Source organism: Moesziomyces antarcticus (genome assembly GCF_000747765.1).
Source record: "Moesziomyces antarcticus DNA, scaffold: scaffold_v10020, strain JCM 10317, whole genome shotgun sequence".
Lineage (NCBI taxonomy): Eukaryota > Fungi > Basidiomycota > Ustilaginomycetes > Ustilaginales > Ustilaginaceae > Moesziomyces > Moesziomyces antarcticus.
Window position 1 is genome coordinate 131813 of NW_014638990.1, and position 12210 is coordinate 144022.

Here is a 12210-nt window from a genome sequence, read left to right on the forward strand (position 1 = left end):
GTACATGAGTCGAGGCTGGCCTCGGGCAAGACGACTCGACGCTCTAAGCGACGACACGAGCCGCTGACTGGGTGTGCGATTCTTGTCTGGCCTGAGCAGCTGCAAGATGCCTTCTCCAACCCGAAACGGGCTTTGTCCTTCCCCAGCCCCTGCGCAGAGCGGATCGCTTGGAGTTCTGGTCCTTTGCGCGCTGCGACTCGAAGCCGTTACGGCCCACGCGCGCCTCGAGCTTGGTGCGTCGCGCATCGGCACGCGTGCGCGGCGCATTGCGCGTATAGTGTTCCCAGGCCATCGAGTAGAGCTCGCCGCCCGCCGGGTAGGGCGAAGGCAGATCGGTACGGAACGTCCAACGCTGCTTTCCATCCGCACCCACCGTCTTGTATGGAACAATGGTCGGGTGTCGAACATAGATCGTCGAACATGTGGCAAAGGACACCTCGAGGTAGGGTGGCACGAACAGGAACGGCGCAGCATAGTCCGGCAGCGTGAAAGGTCGCACTCCGGGCGGAAGCATCTTTTCCTTCTCCTTGCCCTTGCCCTTGTCCGCGCGAGCGGCAGAAGCGTCGGCCTTGTCACCAGCGTTCTCGGACGATGCCTCGGCCTCGGCCGACGCTTGTGTGGAGGCATCAGCAGACTCAGCAGCTGCCTCGCCCTCCTTGGCCTCGGAAGCTGGCGCAGACTCTGCACTGGCTTCGGCGGCCTCGCTCGCCTGGGCAGCCTCGGTTGCGTCGGCCTCGCCCGAGACGGCGTCGTTGATCCTCTGCTGCTTTGCCTTCTTTGCGAGCTCCTCGCTGAGCATGGGCACGGCAGAAGGCTCGACGCTGATAAGGTCGCCAGGCTGCAGCAGCTGGTTGGGGTTGGAGCACTTGGTGCCGTTGATCTTGACCTTGCCCTGCACGACCATGGCCCTGGACTCGTAGGCGGAGCGAGCGAAGCACGAGCGGAAGACGACGACGTCGAGTCGGCGCTCAATGTCGCGCATGAAGAGCGAAGCGGTAGGCATGGCGTCCATCTCTTCGAGCGCCTTTTGCTGTGTGACGGTGGCGTAGGACGAGCCGGAGCCGGACGCGGACGGTGCGCCAGCTGCGGGGGCAGCAGGTGCCCTGCGTGCCTGGAGCGCCTTATCAAAAAGACCGCCGCGTCGAGGACCAGAGGTGGACGAGCCGGACGAGACGCCCGAGGCGGTTGCGGCGGAGACCTGGGGCGGGACGAAGCTGGGGAGCTCGGTGGGGAGGAACCAGCGCTTGAAGCGCTTTTCTGGGATCCAGTCGCCGTGATATGCGCGGAGGAAGCGCTTGGAGCGCCATCGCTGCTGGTACATGGTGAGCGAGGTCTTGGTGAACGAAGTCTGCGAGGCGTGGAAGGGGACGGTGGAGCGAGCGATCATGTTGTACAGGTTGCGCGCCGACCACGACATGCGTGGCATGACGGTCTCGTGGCTGAAAACTTTCGCCTTGCGCATGGCGGCGAAGGGGTGACCGCAGCGAGCCGGTCGGTGGTGATGCTGGTGAGAGGGCGGGAGTGTCGGCGATGTCCAGTCGTGCGTCGGTAGCACTGGAGCGTGTTGCTGAGGCGAGAGATGCCGACGAAGCTGTGTGGTGCGCTGTGTCGGGCTCGGGTGGAAGAGTGGTGGTGGTGCTCGCCGTTGCCGGATGACGAAGAAGAGCTTGCCCAGCCTCCTCTCTGACTTTTTCCGAAGTGTGGAAGAAATCCACCAGCAGCAGCAGCCAAGATCACGTGGTGAAGCGCCGTCGACCGATCGGAATCGGTGTGCCGATTCTTACGGCCCGATATTGCGAACGAAATCGCGAGATCCTCGGATGTGACGGATTTTTAGCTCGAGCACGCCATCGCTGCGCAGGTGCAGGGGATCTGCAAGCCCAGTCACGTATGGCCGCACTCCACGCCCTCACCGAAGCCGGCAGGCACTTTCATTCGAGGCCCTCTCATCGACAACAGCCGCTGCGTCTGCAGTTCAGTGGAACCCTGTTCTCTTTGACCTTTCACAGCAGGCAAGAAGGAATGAAGGATCTGGTCTGTGCACTAGGCGGGTGGCTGCTCTTTCTGGCTCACGAGCAAGGAAAGGATGAGCACGTTCTGGCCGGCCTTGCATTGCATGGGGGAGAAGCGAAGGGTGCGCTGCTGTGCTGCGCTGTTACTCGACGCCGGCTTCCGGGACGACAGACTGGGGGTTGAGCGGCGGCTCCACGCGTCAGTGTGCCTGTCACTCAAAGCAAGCTCTAGGTCGCGCAGCGTGTGAGTGAGGTGTGTGAGTGAGGTGTGTGAGTGTTGGGGGCTGCGGGAGACGCCTGATGGGATGATTTTCGTCGGGTCGCTCTGGCTGTGGCGTTGAATTTCGATTTCTTCCAACTTTTGCAGCCGCCGACAGACCCTGACTGACAGGCAAAGTGCCTGGCGCGTGCAACGCACGTCAAACACGTCCGTGCTTTTTTTTTTCTCTTCTTCTCGATTGGGATCGCTGGCTGTCGTCTCTCGGCACGTTCCGCCTTGGACTGACGGCCGCTCGTGCTTGCTGCCTGCCTGCTTGCTTGCTTGCTTGCTGCTGAATGCCAGAGCTACGCTACGCTTCGCTACCTCCAAAGATCCCCATCCCCAAGCTGCACGTCATCCTCTCCCTTCCTCTCTATCATCACCACCCCCTTCACATCCATCCTCATCCTCTACCACCCCCTTCGTCATTCATAGACAAAATGGCTCCCGCTATCCGCACTCTCCCCGAGGGTCACTTCCTCTTCACCTCGTAAGTGTTTTCGTCCACGCATTCACAGCGTCGTACTTTACCGTCCGAGCATGGCGGCTGATCATATCCGTTTTGCACTTTCCTGCCTGCTTCATTTTTGCGTCACAGCGAGTCCGTCGGTGAGGGTCACCCCGACAAGATCTGCGACCAGGTCTCCGATGCCATCCTCGTAAGTATCTTTCACGAATCAGGGCGTGGATCTGCTCGTCTCCTGGATCAATCGCTGCTTTCATTCGCGGCGTCGACTGGCTCGGCCGGTGCGAAATCAATGCGGAAGTGGTCCGTCCAGCTTCCCGCGAAGCTCTCCCAAAACGAGCTCCAAAAAGGCGAAGCACAGTTGATTGCGCCCGATCGCAGTTGGCGGGGGATCCGAAAGATCACTCGGTCTGATCCAGGAGCTTGCAGGGACAGCCTAGGCGCTTCACTTCCAATTTGCGGCAGAAAGCTGATATCTCCCTTTTCCCGCTTCCTTGCGCTTGACAGGACGCCTGCCTCGAGCAGGACCCTTACTCCAAGGTCGCCTGTGAGACCGCCTCCAAGACCGGTATGATCATGGTCTTCGGCGAGATCTCGACCAAGGCCCAGATCGACTACCAGAAGGTCATCCGTAACACCATCAAGCAGATCGGCTACGACTCGTCCGAGAAGGGCTTCGACTACAAGACCTGCAACGTGCTCGTCGCCATCGAGCAGCAGTCGCCCGACATTGCCCAGGGTCTCGACCACGGCTCGCTCGAGGAGCACGGTGCCGGTGACCAGGGTATCATGTTCGGCTACGCCACCGACGAGACCCCCGAGATGATGCCCATGACCCTCATGCTCTCGCACAAGCTCAACCTCGCCATGTCCGCCGCCCGCCGCGACGGCACCCTCGGCTGGCTCCGCCCCGACTCCAAGACCCAGGTCACCGTCGAGTACAAGAAGGACGGCGGCGCCACCATCCCCCTCCGTGTCGACACCGTCGTCATCTCCACCCAGCACGCCGAGGAGATCTCCACCGAGGACCTCCGCTCCGAGATCATGGAGAAGATCGTCAAGAAGGTCATCCCCGCCAACCTGCTCGACAACGACACCATCTACCACATCCAGCCCTCGGGACGCTTCGTCATCGGCGGCCCCCAGGGTGACGCCGGTCTCACCGGCCGCAAGATCATCGTCGACACCTACGGTGGCTGGGGTGCCCACGGCGGTGGTGCCTTCTCCGGCAAGGACTTCTCCAAGGTCGACCGTTCCGCCGCTTACACCGCCCGATGGGTCGCCAAGTCGCTCGTCGCCGCCGGCCTCGCGCGCCGTGTGCTCGTCCAGTTCTCGTACGCCATCGGTGTCGCCGACCCCCTGTCGGTCTTCGTCGACTCGTACGGCACCGGCAAGAAGTCGGACGAGGAGCTCGTCAAGATCATCCGCAGCAACTTCAACCTGCGCCCCGGTGTGATTGTCAAGGACCTCGGCCTGCAGAAGCCCCAGTACCTGGCTACCGCTGCCGGTGGTCACTTTGGCCGATCCGAGTTCTCGTGGGAGCAGCCCAAGCAGCTCAAGTTCTAAGGTGGCCATGCCCGCTTTCCAACTTGGGACTAGCTTGCTGATGATGCCTTGAGCGTCTGTCCTCTCCCAACCAACCCAAAAAAAAATGGTCGATTCAACATCGTATATTCTTCCCGCAATCGTTCTTCTTTCTTCTTCTCCTCATGTGTTACCATCAACTTTTCTTCCTTTTCGCTCTCTTTTGCTCTTTGCCCCACTTCTCACGGTTCTCGAATCGGTTTTCCGTAGTGTTACTCGCTCTCTCTTTTTCGTCTCTTGCATAGACCCGCCTCACCCCCCGATCACGCCCCTCCCTCAACATCTGTACTACCTCTGCACTTTTCGTCGGTCTTTTCGTCCGCACTCGCACTCACCGCATACCGATCTAGCTGATCATCCCGGACGGCTACGACCCACTAATACCACAACACACGTCAACCGTGACTTTTCACTGGTCTGTGTCGTGTGTCACTTGAGGCCACAAGAGTGAGACTCTCCTTTCCACATTGCTCGTGTATCGAGGATCACGCCCATAAGTGTTGTTGAGATCACAGTGGTAGTCAGTCTGACTCTATTTCTAGCGACGGGGAAGGGCCGAGGTAGAGGCCTTGCGGTCGCGCGGCTCTACCATCGTCTTGAGCTCGTACGCGCTATCGTCTTGAGGGAGCTGTGGCGAGTTGGGACGTGTAGGATTGACCGAGCTGTCCTCTGACTTGCCCTCCATTCCGCCGACGATGCCGATGGACCTGAGTCTTGCCAAGGCGACGATGATCGACAGCACAGAACAGGCAAAGCAGAACCAAGACGCAGCCTTGTATCCCTTAAGCAGTGCTTCGACTGGTACCGTTTCGCTGCTACCTGCATCCACCGCTGCACCACCCGCGCGCTTGACGAGCGAAGATCCGGTCAGCAGCATCGACGGATGCAGTGAAAGACCTCGCGACAGCAGAAGCGTCGTATGACTCTTGGCACTGGACACGGCAGCCTTGGTGACCGAAGTTGAGATGGTCGAAGAGATGGCCAGACCCAGCGATGTCGCTACACGGATAGTGGTGTTGAACAACGATCCCGCAAGTGCCTGATGCTGTCGTCCAACGGACTTGGAGCTGTACAGAGAGCCCGCGGGGAAGAAGACATCCGGACCGACCTGGAGGATGAGGACGTAAAGCATGGCTTTGTAGTACGGCGTGCTGGGTTCAACGGCCAGAGACAGAATGAGACAAGCAGCTGCACCAGCGGTAGCACCTCCCACGATAAGCCAGACGGCGGGGACCCTTCCGACGACAGCACCAGCCAGCACGTTGAGCGCCAGACCCATGCCGACCATGGGAAGGAAGAAGAGCGAGGTCTTGGTGGCCGAAACATGCTGCACCTCCTGGAACACCAAAGTGCTGAGGTAGGACATCACGTTGAACGACAGCCAGGCGAGGAAGATGACCAGCAGTACCGCTCCAAAGCGCGGCGCTCGCCAGATGGCCGGCGGCAGCAGCGGCGTGGTGGGTGGTGCCTTGAAGAACGTTGCGTTGCGCGTTTGATGATTGGTGGCTGCAACAGACGCGCCCGTCTCGTAGGTGCGCTGCCTGCGTTCGAGATATCGCTCCCAGGAGATGAAGGCCGCAAGCAGCGACACGGATGTCGGAAGCAGCGCCAGCACGTACGAGGTCTTCCAGCCGTGCGGCGCCGACTCGGCATCGGCAAGTGCAAACGTCAGCATGACCAGGCCACTGGTGGACATGAATGCGCCAAACCAGTCGAAGGTCTTGAGTCGCATCGAGCGGCTGGTGCTGTCGCTGGCACCAGCTAAGCCCGCGGACGCAGAAAGCTCGTCCAGATTGTGCGGTACCGACGTGGTGGAGGCGCGTCCTTCGACCGAAACTGCAGCCGCATTGGTGGGCAGATGGAGGACCGAGCTGGCACGCGAGTTTGCGGCAGTTGGAATGAGCTCCTCGCCCTCGTTTGGCAGCGACACGTACGCACACGCTCCGAGACCGATGGCGAAAGCGCCCAGGATCCAGAAGATGATGCGCCAGTTATTCGCAAGCAGACCACCGAGAATGAGACCCAGGATGAAGCCGATGGGCTGGGCAGCGCCGATGAGTGCAAAGCTACGGTTCTTGATGGGACCTTCCGGGATCGAGCTGCCAAGGATGCCCACTCCCGCAGGGATGAGCATGGCGGCGGCCAGACCCAAGCCAGCACAGCATCCGATCAGGCCCGTTCCAGATTGCATGAAGGAGGTGGTGATCGAGACTGCCGCAAAGACGGCGACGCCCAAGAGGAAGACACGTCTCCGCCCGAAAGCGTCAGCCATGGCGCCGGCGATGAGCAGCAACGCACCGCTCACGAGCGAGAACATGGAGAGTGGCCACGAGAGCAACTCTTGCGAGAGACCGATCGATTTTGCAATGGAGGGCAATGCCACCGTCAGCGCTCCTCCCAGGAAAGAGTTGAGCACCGTCACGCCGCTGATGGCAGTGAGCGATAGGATGATGCGCGAGAGGGGCGAGATTTTGGGTGGAGAGAGCATGCGGACGAGCTTCTTGGACGAGAACACGCCGTGGCGCAGCTCGGACAAGCTGTTGGATCGCTGCATACTCTAGTTGAAGCCAGGAGCGAGGGGTACTCGATGAAATTCTTCGCGCGCTGTGATGAAGGTCGAGGATGAAGTCTCGCGACCTCCCCGTGAACGCTTGCTTTTCTTCTTTAAATACTTGGCGGAAGTCGTTCCGTAGGCTCGGTGGGTGCTGAGCCTTGACCTTGACGCCGCCTTTAGCCGAGAGCAACCGACTCGGCGTCGGACCTTGCATCAATCTGATAATAATCGGGCCTGGAGCTGCTCCCGATTCGCTGTCGGAACGCAAAAATCGACAGTTGCCGGGGAATTGACCGATGAGCGTGCTTGATCTGAGCGCGCGGCACTTAAATGCTTTGATCTCGACCATCACCCCCCAGCTCATCCGACACCGACAGTCACCGAGTATCACAGCCATGTCGACAGCACCCACTCTATCGCTTCAAAAGACTTCGGTCGCACTGATTCAGCTGGGCTCGACATCGTTCGACAAGGCGTTCAACCTCAAGCGTGCACGCGATGCAGTGTTACGGGCAGCAGCCACGCGTCCGGGTGCAACCGCCTCGATCTCGGCCCCCGTGGGCATGGTGGTGCTGCCCGAATGCTTCAACTCGCCATACGGGGTGAAGTACTTTGCCGAGTATGCCGAGTCCTTTGGTGGAGCCTATCAGAAGATCAAGAAGCCGCTTCCTTCTGCACTGGCGCGTATGGGCAAGGGCAAAGAAGAGATCCGCTGGACCATCGACGCATCCACCGATCCGAGTGCGGAATCCCGACTGGCGCGCGAAAAGGGGGTCGGCAAACCCGTTGACATCGACGAGCGTATCCAGAAGCTGTCGCCGAGTCTCAAAATGCTTTCCGAGACGGCGCGCGAGGCCAAGGTGGTGCTGGTGGGCGGAAGCGTGCCGGAGCGCGACGATCTGACGGGCAACATTTACAACTCGTCGTGCGTGTTCAACGAAGAGGGCCAGCTCATCAGCATCCACCGCAAGCTGCATCTGTTCGACATCGACATCCCGGGCAAGATGACGTTCCAGGAGAGCGAGACCCTGGCGGGTGGCGATCGGGTCACGCTTTTCGACTGCAGCCTCGGCCGCTTCGGACTGGGCATCTGCTACGATTTGCGCTTCCCCGAGCCGGCGATGATCGCTGGTCGTCTGGGCGCAGGATGCATGATCTATCCGGGCGCTTTCAACACCACTACGGGGCCCGTGAGCTGGGAACTGCTGCTGCGCGCGCGCGCCACGGATAACCAGGTGTACACGCTCGGTTGCAGCCCGGCACGCCCGAGCCAGCAAGCCATGGATGGCGAGTCCACCGACAAGGACGGCTGGCGTCAGGGCGAAAAGGCGTACCCTGCCTGGGGACATTCGACCGTCGTCGGCCCGCTCGGCGACGTCAAGGCGAAACTGGCAGAGGAGGAGGATACGCTCTTCTTTACGCTCGATCCCGAAGAGGTTGCGCAGACGCGACGAAACATTCCCATCAGCACCCAGCGCAGATTCGACGTCTACCCGGACATCACCTGCGGATAGTCGAGCGCTTGCATGTACGTAGGGCAAGCTCAAGTGTCGCAACAGATTGGTCGTTTGAAAGGAAGCTGCATTGAGCGAGCTCGGAGACGTAGGGTAGTCACCATCGCCGATTGTGGCTCAAGCGGATGAGGTTGCAGAGGCGCATCGGGAAGACGAAGATGTGAGATTTGGCTGCGAGACACCACTGCGGCTCTAATTTGGCGGGTCATGTCTCGACGGGCATTTTGAGGCTGGCACCGATGAGGCCAAAGCGGGGTGGGGATCGAATGAATGGGGCGGGGGGGCGGTTCGGTTCCAGGTGGGGGCGCGGTGGAGACTACAGAGAAAGCGGGTTGGAGCCGCAAAAAAGGCTTGGCTCGCGTCGAGCTTCCGCAGGTGCGCAAGCCCGCAAGCCCATCTGCCCCCTCGGTTGGCGTCGCTTCCGCAGGGCTACCACGTTCCGCGATGCTCACAACGAATGCTTTCCTTTCAAAGACGAGCTGCTTGCCGCTTCACCCAACCGCGTCGTTATCGATCGCACCTAGGCCATGCTCAACATATCCATGAGAGTTGAGCCGAACAGAGCCGGGAGCCGCGCGCATTAGCGGCGGAGAAAGGAGGATTTTCGGCGGAAATGCGATTCATGCCTTCCAAGCTTCCCGGAGAGCAACAGCTACGCAGCTCGACACGGGCGGTGCGGCGCGGTGGCGTGCGGAGTCGAGCCGGACCGACAGAGGCTTGGGCGAAATTTGACCGAGCGGCATCTCAATTGTGCCCTCCGGCAGTGCCGACGAGGCTCGCGACCTGCCCAATTGCAAAGTGCAAAGCCTTCCCACCACGGCATAATGTCGGTAGAACACAAACTGCCAAAGCCACAATGTGGTCGGATCGAACCCCGACCGCATCCACCGGCGACGACGGGGAAGGGTTGCCATGGCAAAGCAAACCATCAAGCGTCAAGTATCGAGCATCGAGCGTCGAGACTGGCTCTGCGTGTCTAGCACAGAGTAAATTAAATAGGCTTTGTGCCCACACTGACACCGAGATGAGCGGCTACGTTGTGCACATGCCTACGTGTGGGGTAACCTTTGCCGCAAAGGGCGGCTGGGAGCCGGGCCCGATCTCGAGGAGGTGCGGGGTAGTCCGCATGACCGCCGCGCTCATCTCAGCCACCTCTCGACGAGTGACCGGCGAGGAGCAAGCGGGGACACATCGGTCGTCGGTGCCAAGTTTCGCCGTCAATTCCACCCGTCTTTACCACCGACCACACTGCTGTTCTGCAGCCGACGCGTCTGGGACCCCACCCTGACTCTGCCAACAATGGCGTTCCCGCGTTGGCATCTCTGCAGCCCCACCGGTCAACTCCTTCCATCCGCTACTGTCCAATACAAAAACTGTGGGGATGAATACAGCCGCACACACTTGGAAGGCCTGGGCCGTCGGGCGGCTCGCTTCCCTCTGGACCAATCACAATTCATCTCGCCCTTGGTGACATGCAGGCACCCTTGATCTTGTCCAATGGTTCTGCCGTCGGAATCCAAAGTTCGGTGGAACGACACATGCTGCCGCCCAAATGTTGCACAGTGGCACTGTGAGTGTGCGGGGAGTGAGGGGTTCTCCCCCGCGTTTCCGCCCACGCGGCGAGCCGGATCTTTTTCGTTTTTATCGAATTTCAACGGCTCCAGTGCCTCAGAGGCGCGCCCGCGGCACAAGTGGACGCGAAGCGATGCGGTGCTCATCCGAGACGTGTGGGGCGCGGTACTGCAGCACACCGGCCGCCGCCTCAGTCAGTTGCTTCCCCCCCGCGCTTGCGCTCGCGCTCGCTAACCACAAAATACCGTCACAGGATGCATCTTGCCACCGAGCAGCAGCAGTTGTTGGGCATGCATACCAGCCATGACCGGCCAATCATGCACTTCGCTTGCCAACACGTCGTACTATACTCGATGTGGGGAAAGCCGCATGGCCATGGCCAAAGTTTTGTGGGGTCCCGCGCTCCTCCCCGACCGCCGCCTCGTGTCTTTGTCCTCGGTCGAGATGCACTAACTTATCGACTCGTACCAAGCGCAGACCAGGCGATAGATCGTCCGTCAGGTGCAGTTCCGCTGTATGTGCCTGTCTCGCTTCCTGATCCAGCATGCGTCGCACCACCTGCTCCTCCGTAATGACATGCATGTGCTCGAGCCTATAAAGTCTACGCCCTTCGCGTGCCACTTCGTCCTGAACCTGCACACCTCCCTCCCCTTCCCCTACATCCACCTTCCCCAAGACCAGCTCAGACACCACTCCGTGCCTGTAGTCGTAGAGCCATGGGTCGCTTCAACAAGAACAACGGCCCCGCCGCCGATCGCGCCGTCACGGCCGACACGCTCAGCAAGAGCCAACTCTACTTCAGCTTCGCGCTCGTCTCGTCCCTCTTCTTCGTGTGGGGTCTGTCGTACGGTCTGCTCGACTCGCTCAACAAGACTTTCCAGGACTCGCTCCACCTCACAAAGGCTCAGTCCACCGGACTCCAGGCATGCTACTTCGGCGCCTACCTCATCAACGGTCCCATCTCCGGTCCTCTCGCAAGGAAGTACGGCTACCCCTTCTCCATCCACGGCGGTCTCGGTCTCTTCTCCCTCGGCGCCATCATGTTCTGGCCTTGCGCTGTCTACTATTCCTACCCAGGTTTCCTCGTCTGCACTTTCGTTACTGCTTCCGGTCTCGCATGGCTCGAGATGGCCGCCAACTCCTACATCACCGTTCTCGGTGCCCCTGACATGGCCGCCTTCCGTCTGGTGTTTGCTCAGTCCTGGAACGGTGTCGCCTCCGTCCTTGGCCCCATCATTGCCGGTCGCACTTTCCTCAAGACTGGTCAGTCGCACACCCTCAACCACCTCCAGTGGGTCTACCTCGGTATCTCGCTCTTCGGTTGCGTCATCAACCTCCTCTTCTTCGTCGCTAAGCTCCCCGAGGTCAAGCAGGAGGTCGACGCCGCCATCGATGCCAAGCCCGTCTCGATCTGGACTCAGAAGCACCTCATCTTCGGTGCTTTCGCAGAGTTTATGTATGTGGGCAGCCAAGTGGCTGTTGCGTCCCTCACGATCAACTACTACGTCGAGCAGCCCGGTCTCAACATCACCGTGGGCCGAGCAGCAGATCTCTTCTCGGTCACACTGGCTGTTTTCACGATCGCGCGCTTCCTCGGAGTTCCCATTCTTGCAAAGGTCGACTCGGCTCTGATGCTCTTCATCTTCGGAATCGGCTCGGCAGTCATGTCGATCCTGGCCGCAGTTGTTCCTGGAGCCGGAGGCATCGCATGTGTGATGCTCATCTTTTTCTTCGAGTCCATCTGCTACCCGATCATTTTCACTCTCGCGACCTCGAACCTTGGCGCCAACCAGAAGCTCGGAAGTGCTCTCGTCGCCGCTGGTGTCTCGGGAGGTGCTTGGTACCCTAGCGTTCAGGCCACCGTGGCCGACAAGACCAGTACCCGCAAGTCCTTCTTCGTGCCTATCGTCGGCTTCGCTGTCGTGGCCTGGTACGGACTCTACATGCACATGCGCGGCTGCAAGCAGCAGGGCTACTGGAGCTGGCGTAAGCTCGACAAGCAGACCGCCATGGCTGTCACTGCTGCCCACCGCTCCGACTCGGACATCGAGCAGGACAGCTCCGAGAAGGATGTCAAGGTGTCCACTCCCACGTACGCCTCCGTTCCCTACCAGCAGTAAGCGTGCGCTTTCACAGACAACCCCCTCCCTTCTTTCTCTGTAGTCTAGCTCCACTCCGGCTCTCACAGTCATCACATTTGCTTCCGCATCGTCCCAGTGCGCTTTCCGCTCGAGAGACTCAAAGTTTGA

General features: G+C 60.2%; 5 protein-coding genes across 5 annotated transcripts; 3 read left to right on the top strand and 2 right to left on the bottom strand.

Annotated features, from left to right (window-relative positions):
- Positions 1 to 43: 43 nt before the first annotated feature.
- Positions 44 to 1462, bottom strand: PAN0_020d5924 (alpha-L RNA-binding motif-containing protein; the record flags this gene model as incomplete). The annotated part of the gene is made up of 1 exon (XM_014798618.1): positions 44 to 1462. The coding sequence occupies one exon, from the start codon at positions 1460 to 1462 to the stop codon at positions 44 to 46; it is 1419 nt and encodes a 472-aa protein (XP_014654104.1).
- A 1249-nt stretch (positions 1463 to 2711) lies between these two features.
- On the top strand, positions 2712 to 4303 carry PAN0_020c5925 (methionine adenosyltransferase; the record flags this gene model as incomplete). The annotated part of the gene is made up of 3 exons (XM_014798619.1): positions 2712 to 2761; positions 2870 to 2930; positions 3245 to 4303. The coding sequence occupies 3 exons, from the start codon at positions 2712 to 2714 to the stop codon at positions 4301 to 4303; spliced, it is 1170 nt and encodes a 389-aa protein (XP_014654105.1).
- Positions 4304 to 4859: 556 nt separating this feature from the next.
- PAN0_020d5926 (efflux transporter) lies at positions 4860 to 6875 on the bottom strand (the record flags this gene model as incomplete). Its single annotated transcript, XM_014798620.1, has 1 exon — positions 4860 to 6875. The coding sequence occupies one exon, from the start codon at positions 6873 to 6875 to the stop codon at positions 4860 to 4862; it is 2016 nt and encodes a 671-aa protein (XP_014654106.1).
- A 395-nt stretch (positions 6876 to 7270) lies between these two features.
- PAN0_020c5927 (carbon-nitrogen hydrolase) lies at positions 7271 to 8389 on the top strand (the record flags this gene model as incomplete). Its single annotated transcript, XM_014798621.1, has 1 exon — positions 7271 to 8389. One exon carries the CDS (start codon positions 7271 to 7273, stop codon positions 8387 to 8389), a length of 1119 nt encoding a protein of 372 aa, XP_014654107.1.
- Positions 8390 to 10677: 2288 nt separating this feature from the next.
- Positions 10678 to 12081, top strand: PAN0_020c5928 (MFS general substrate transporter; the record flags this gene model as incomplete). The annotated part of the gene is made up of 1 exon (XM_014798622.1): positions 10678 to 12081. The coding sequence occupies one exon, from the start codon at positions 10678 to 10680 to the stop codon at positions 12079 to 12081; it is 1404 nt and encodes a 467-aa protein (XP_014654108.1).
- Positions 12082 to 12210: the final 129 nt, after the last annotated feature.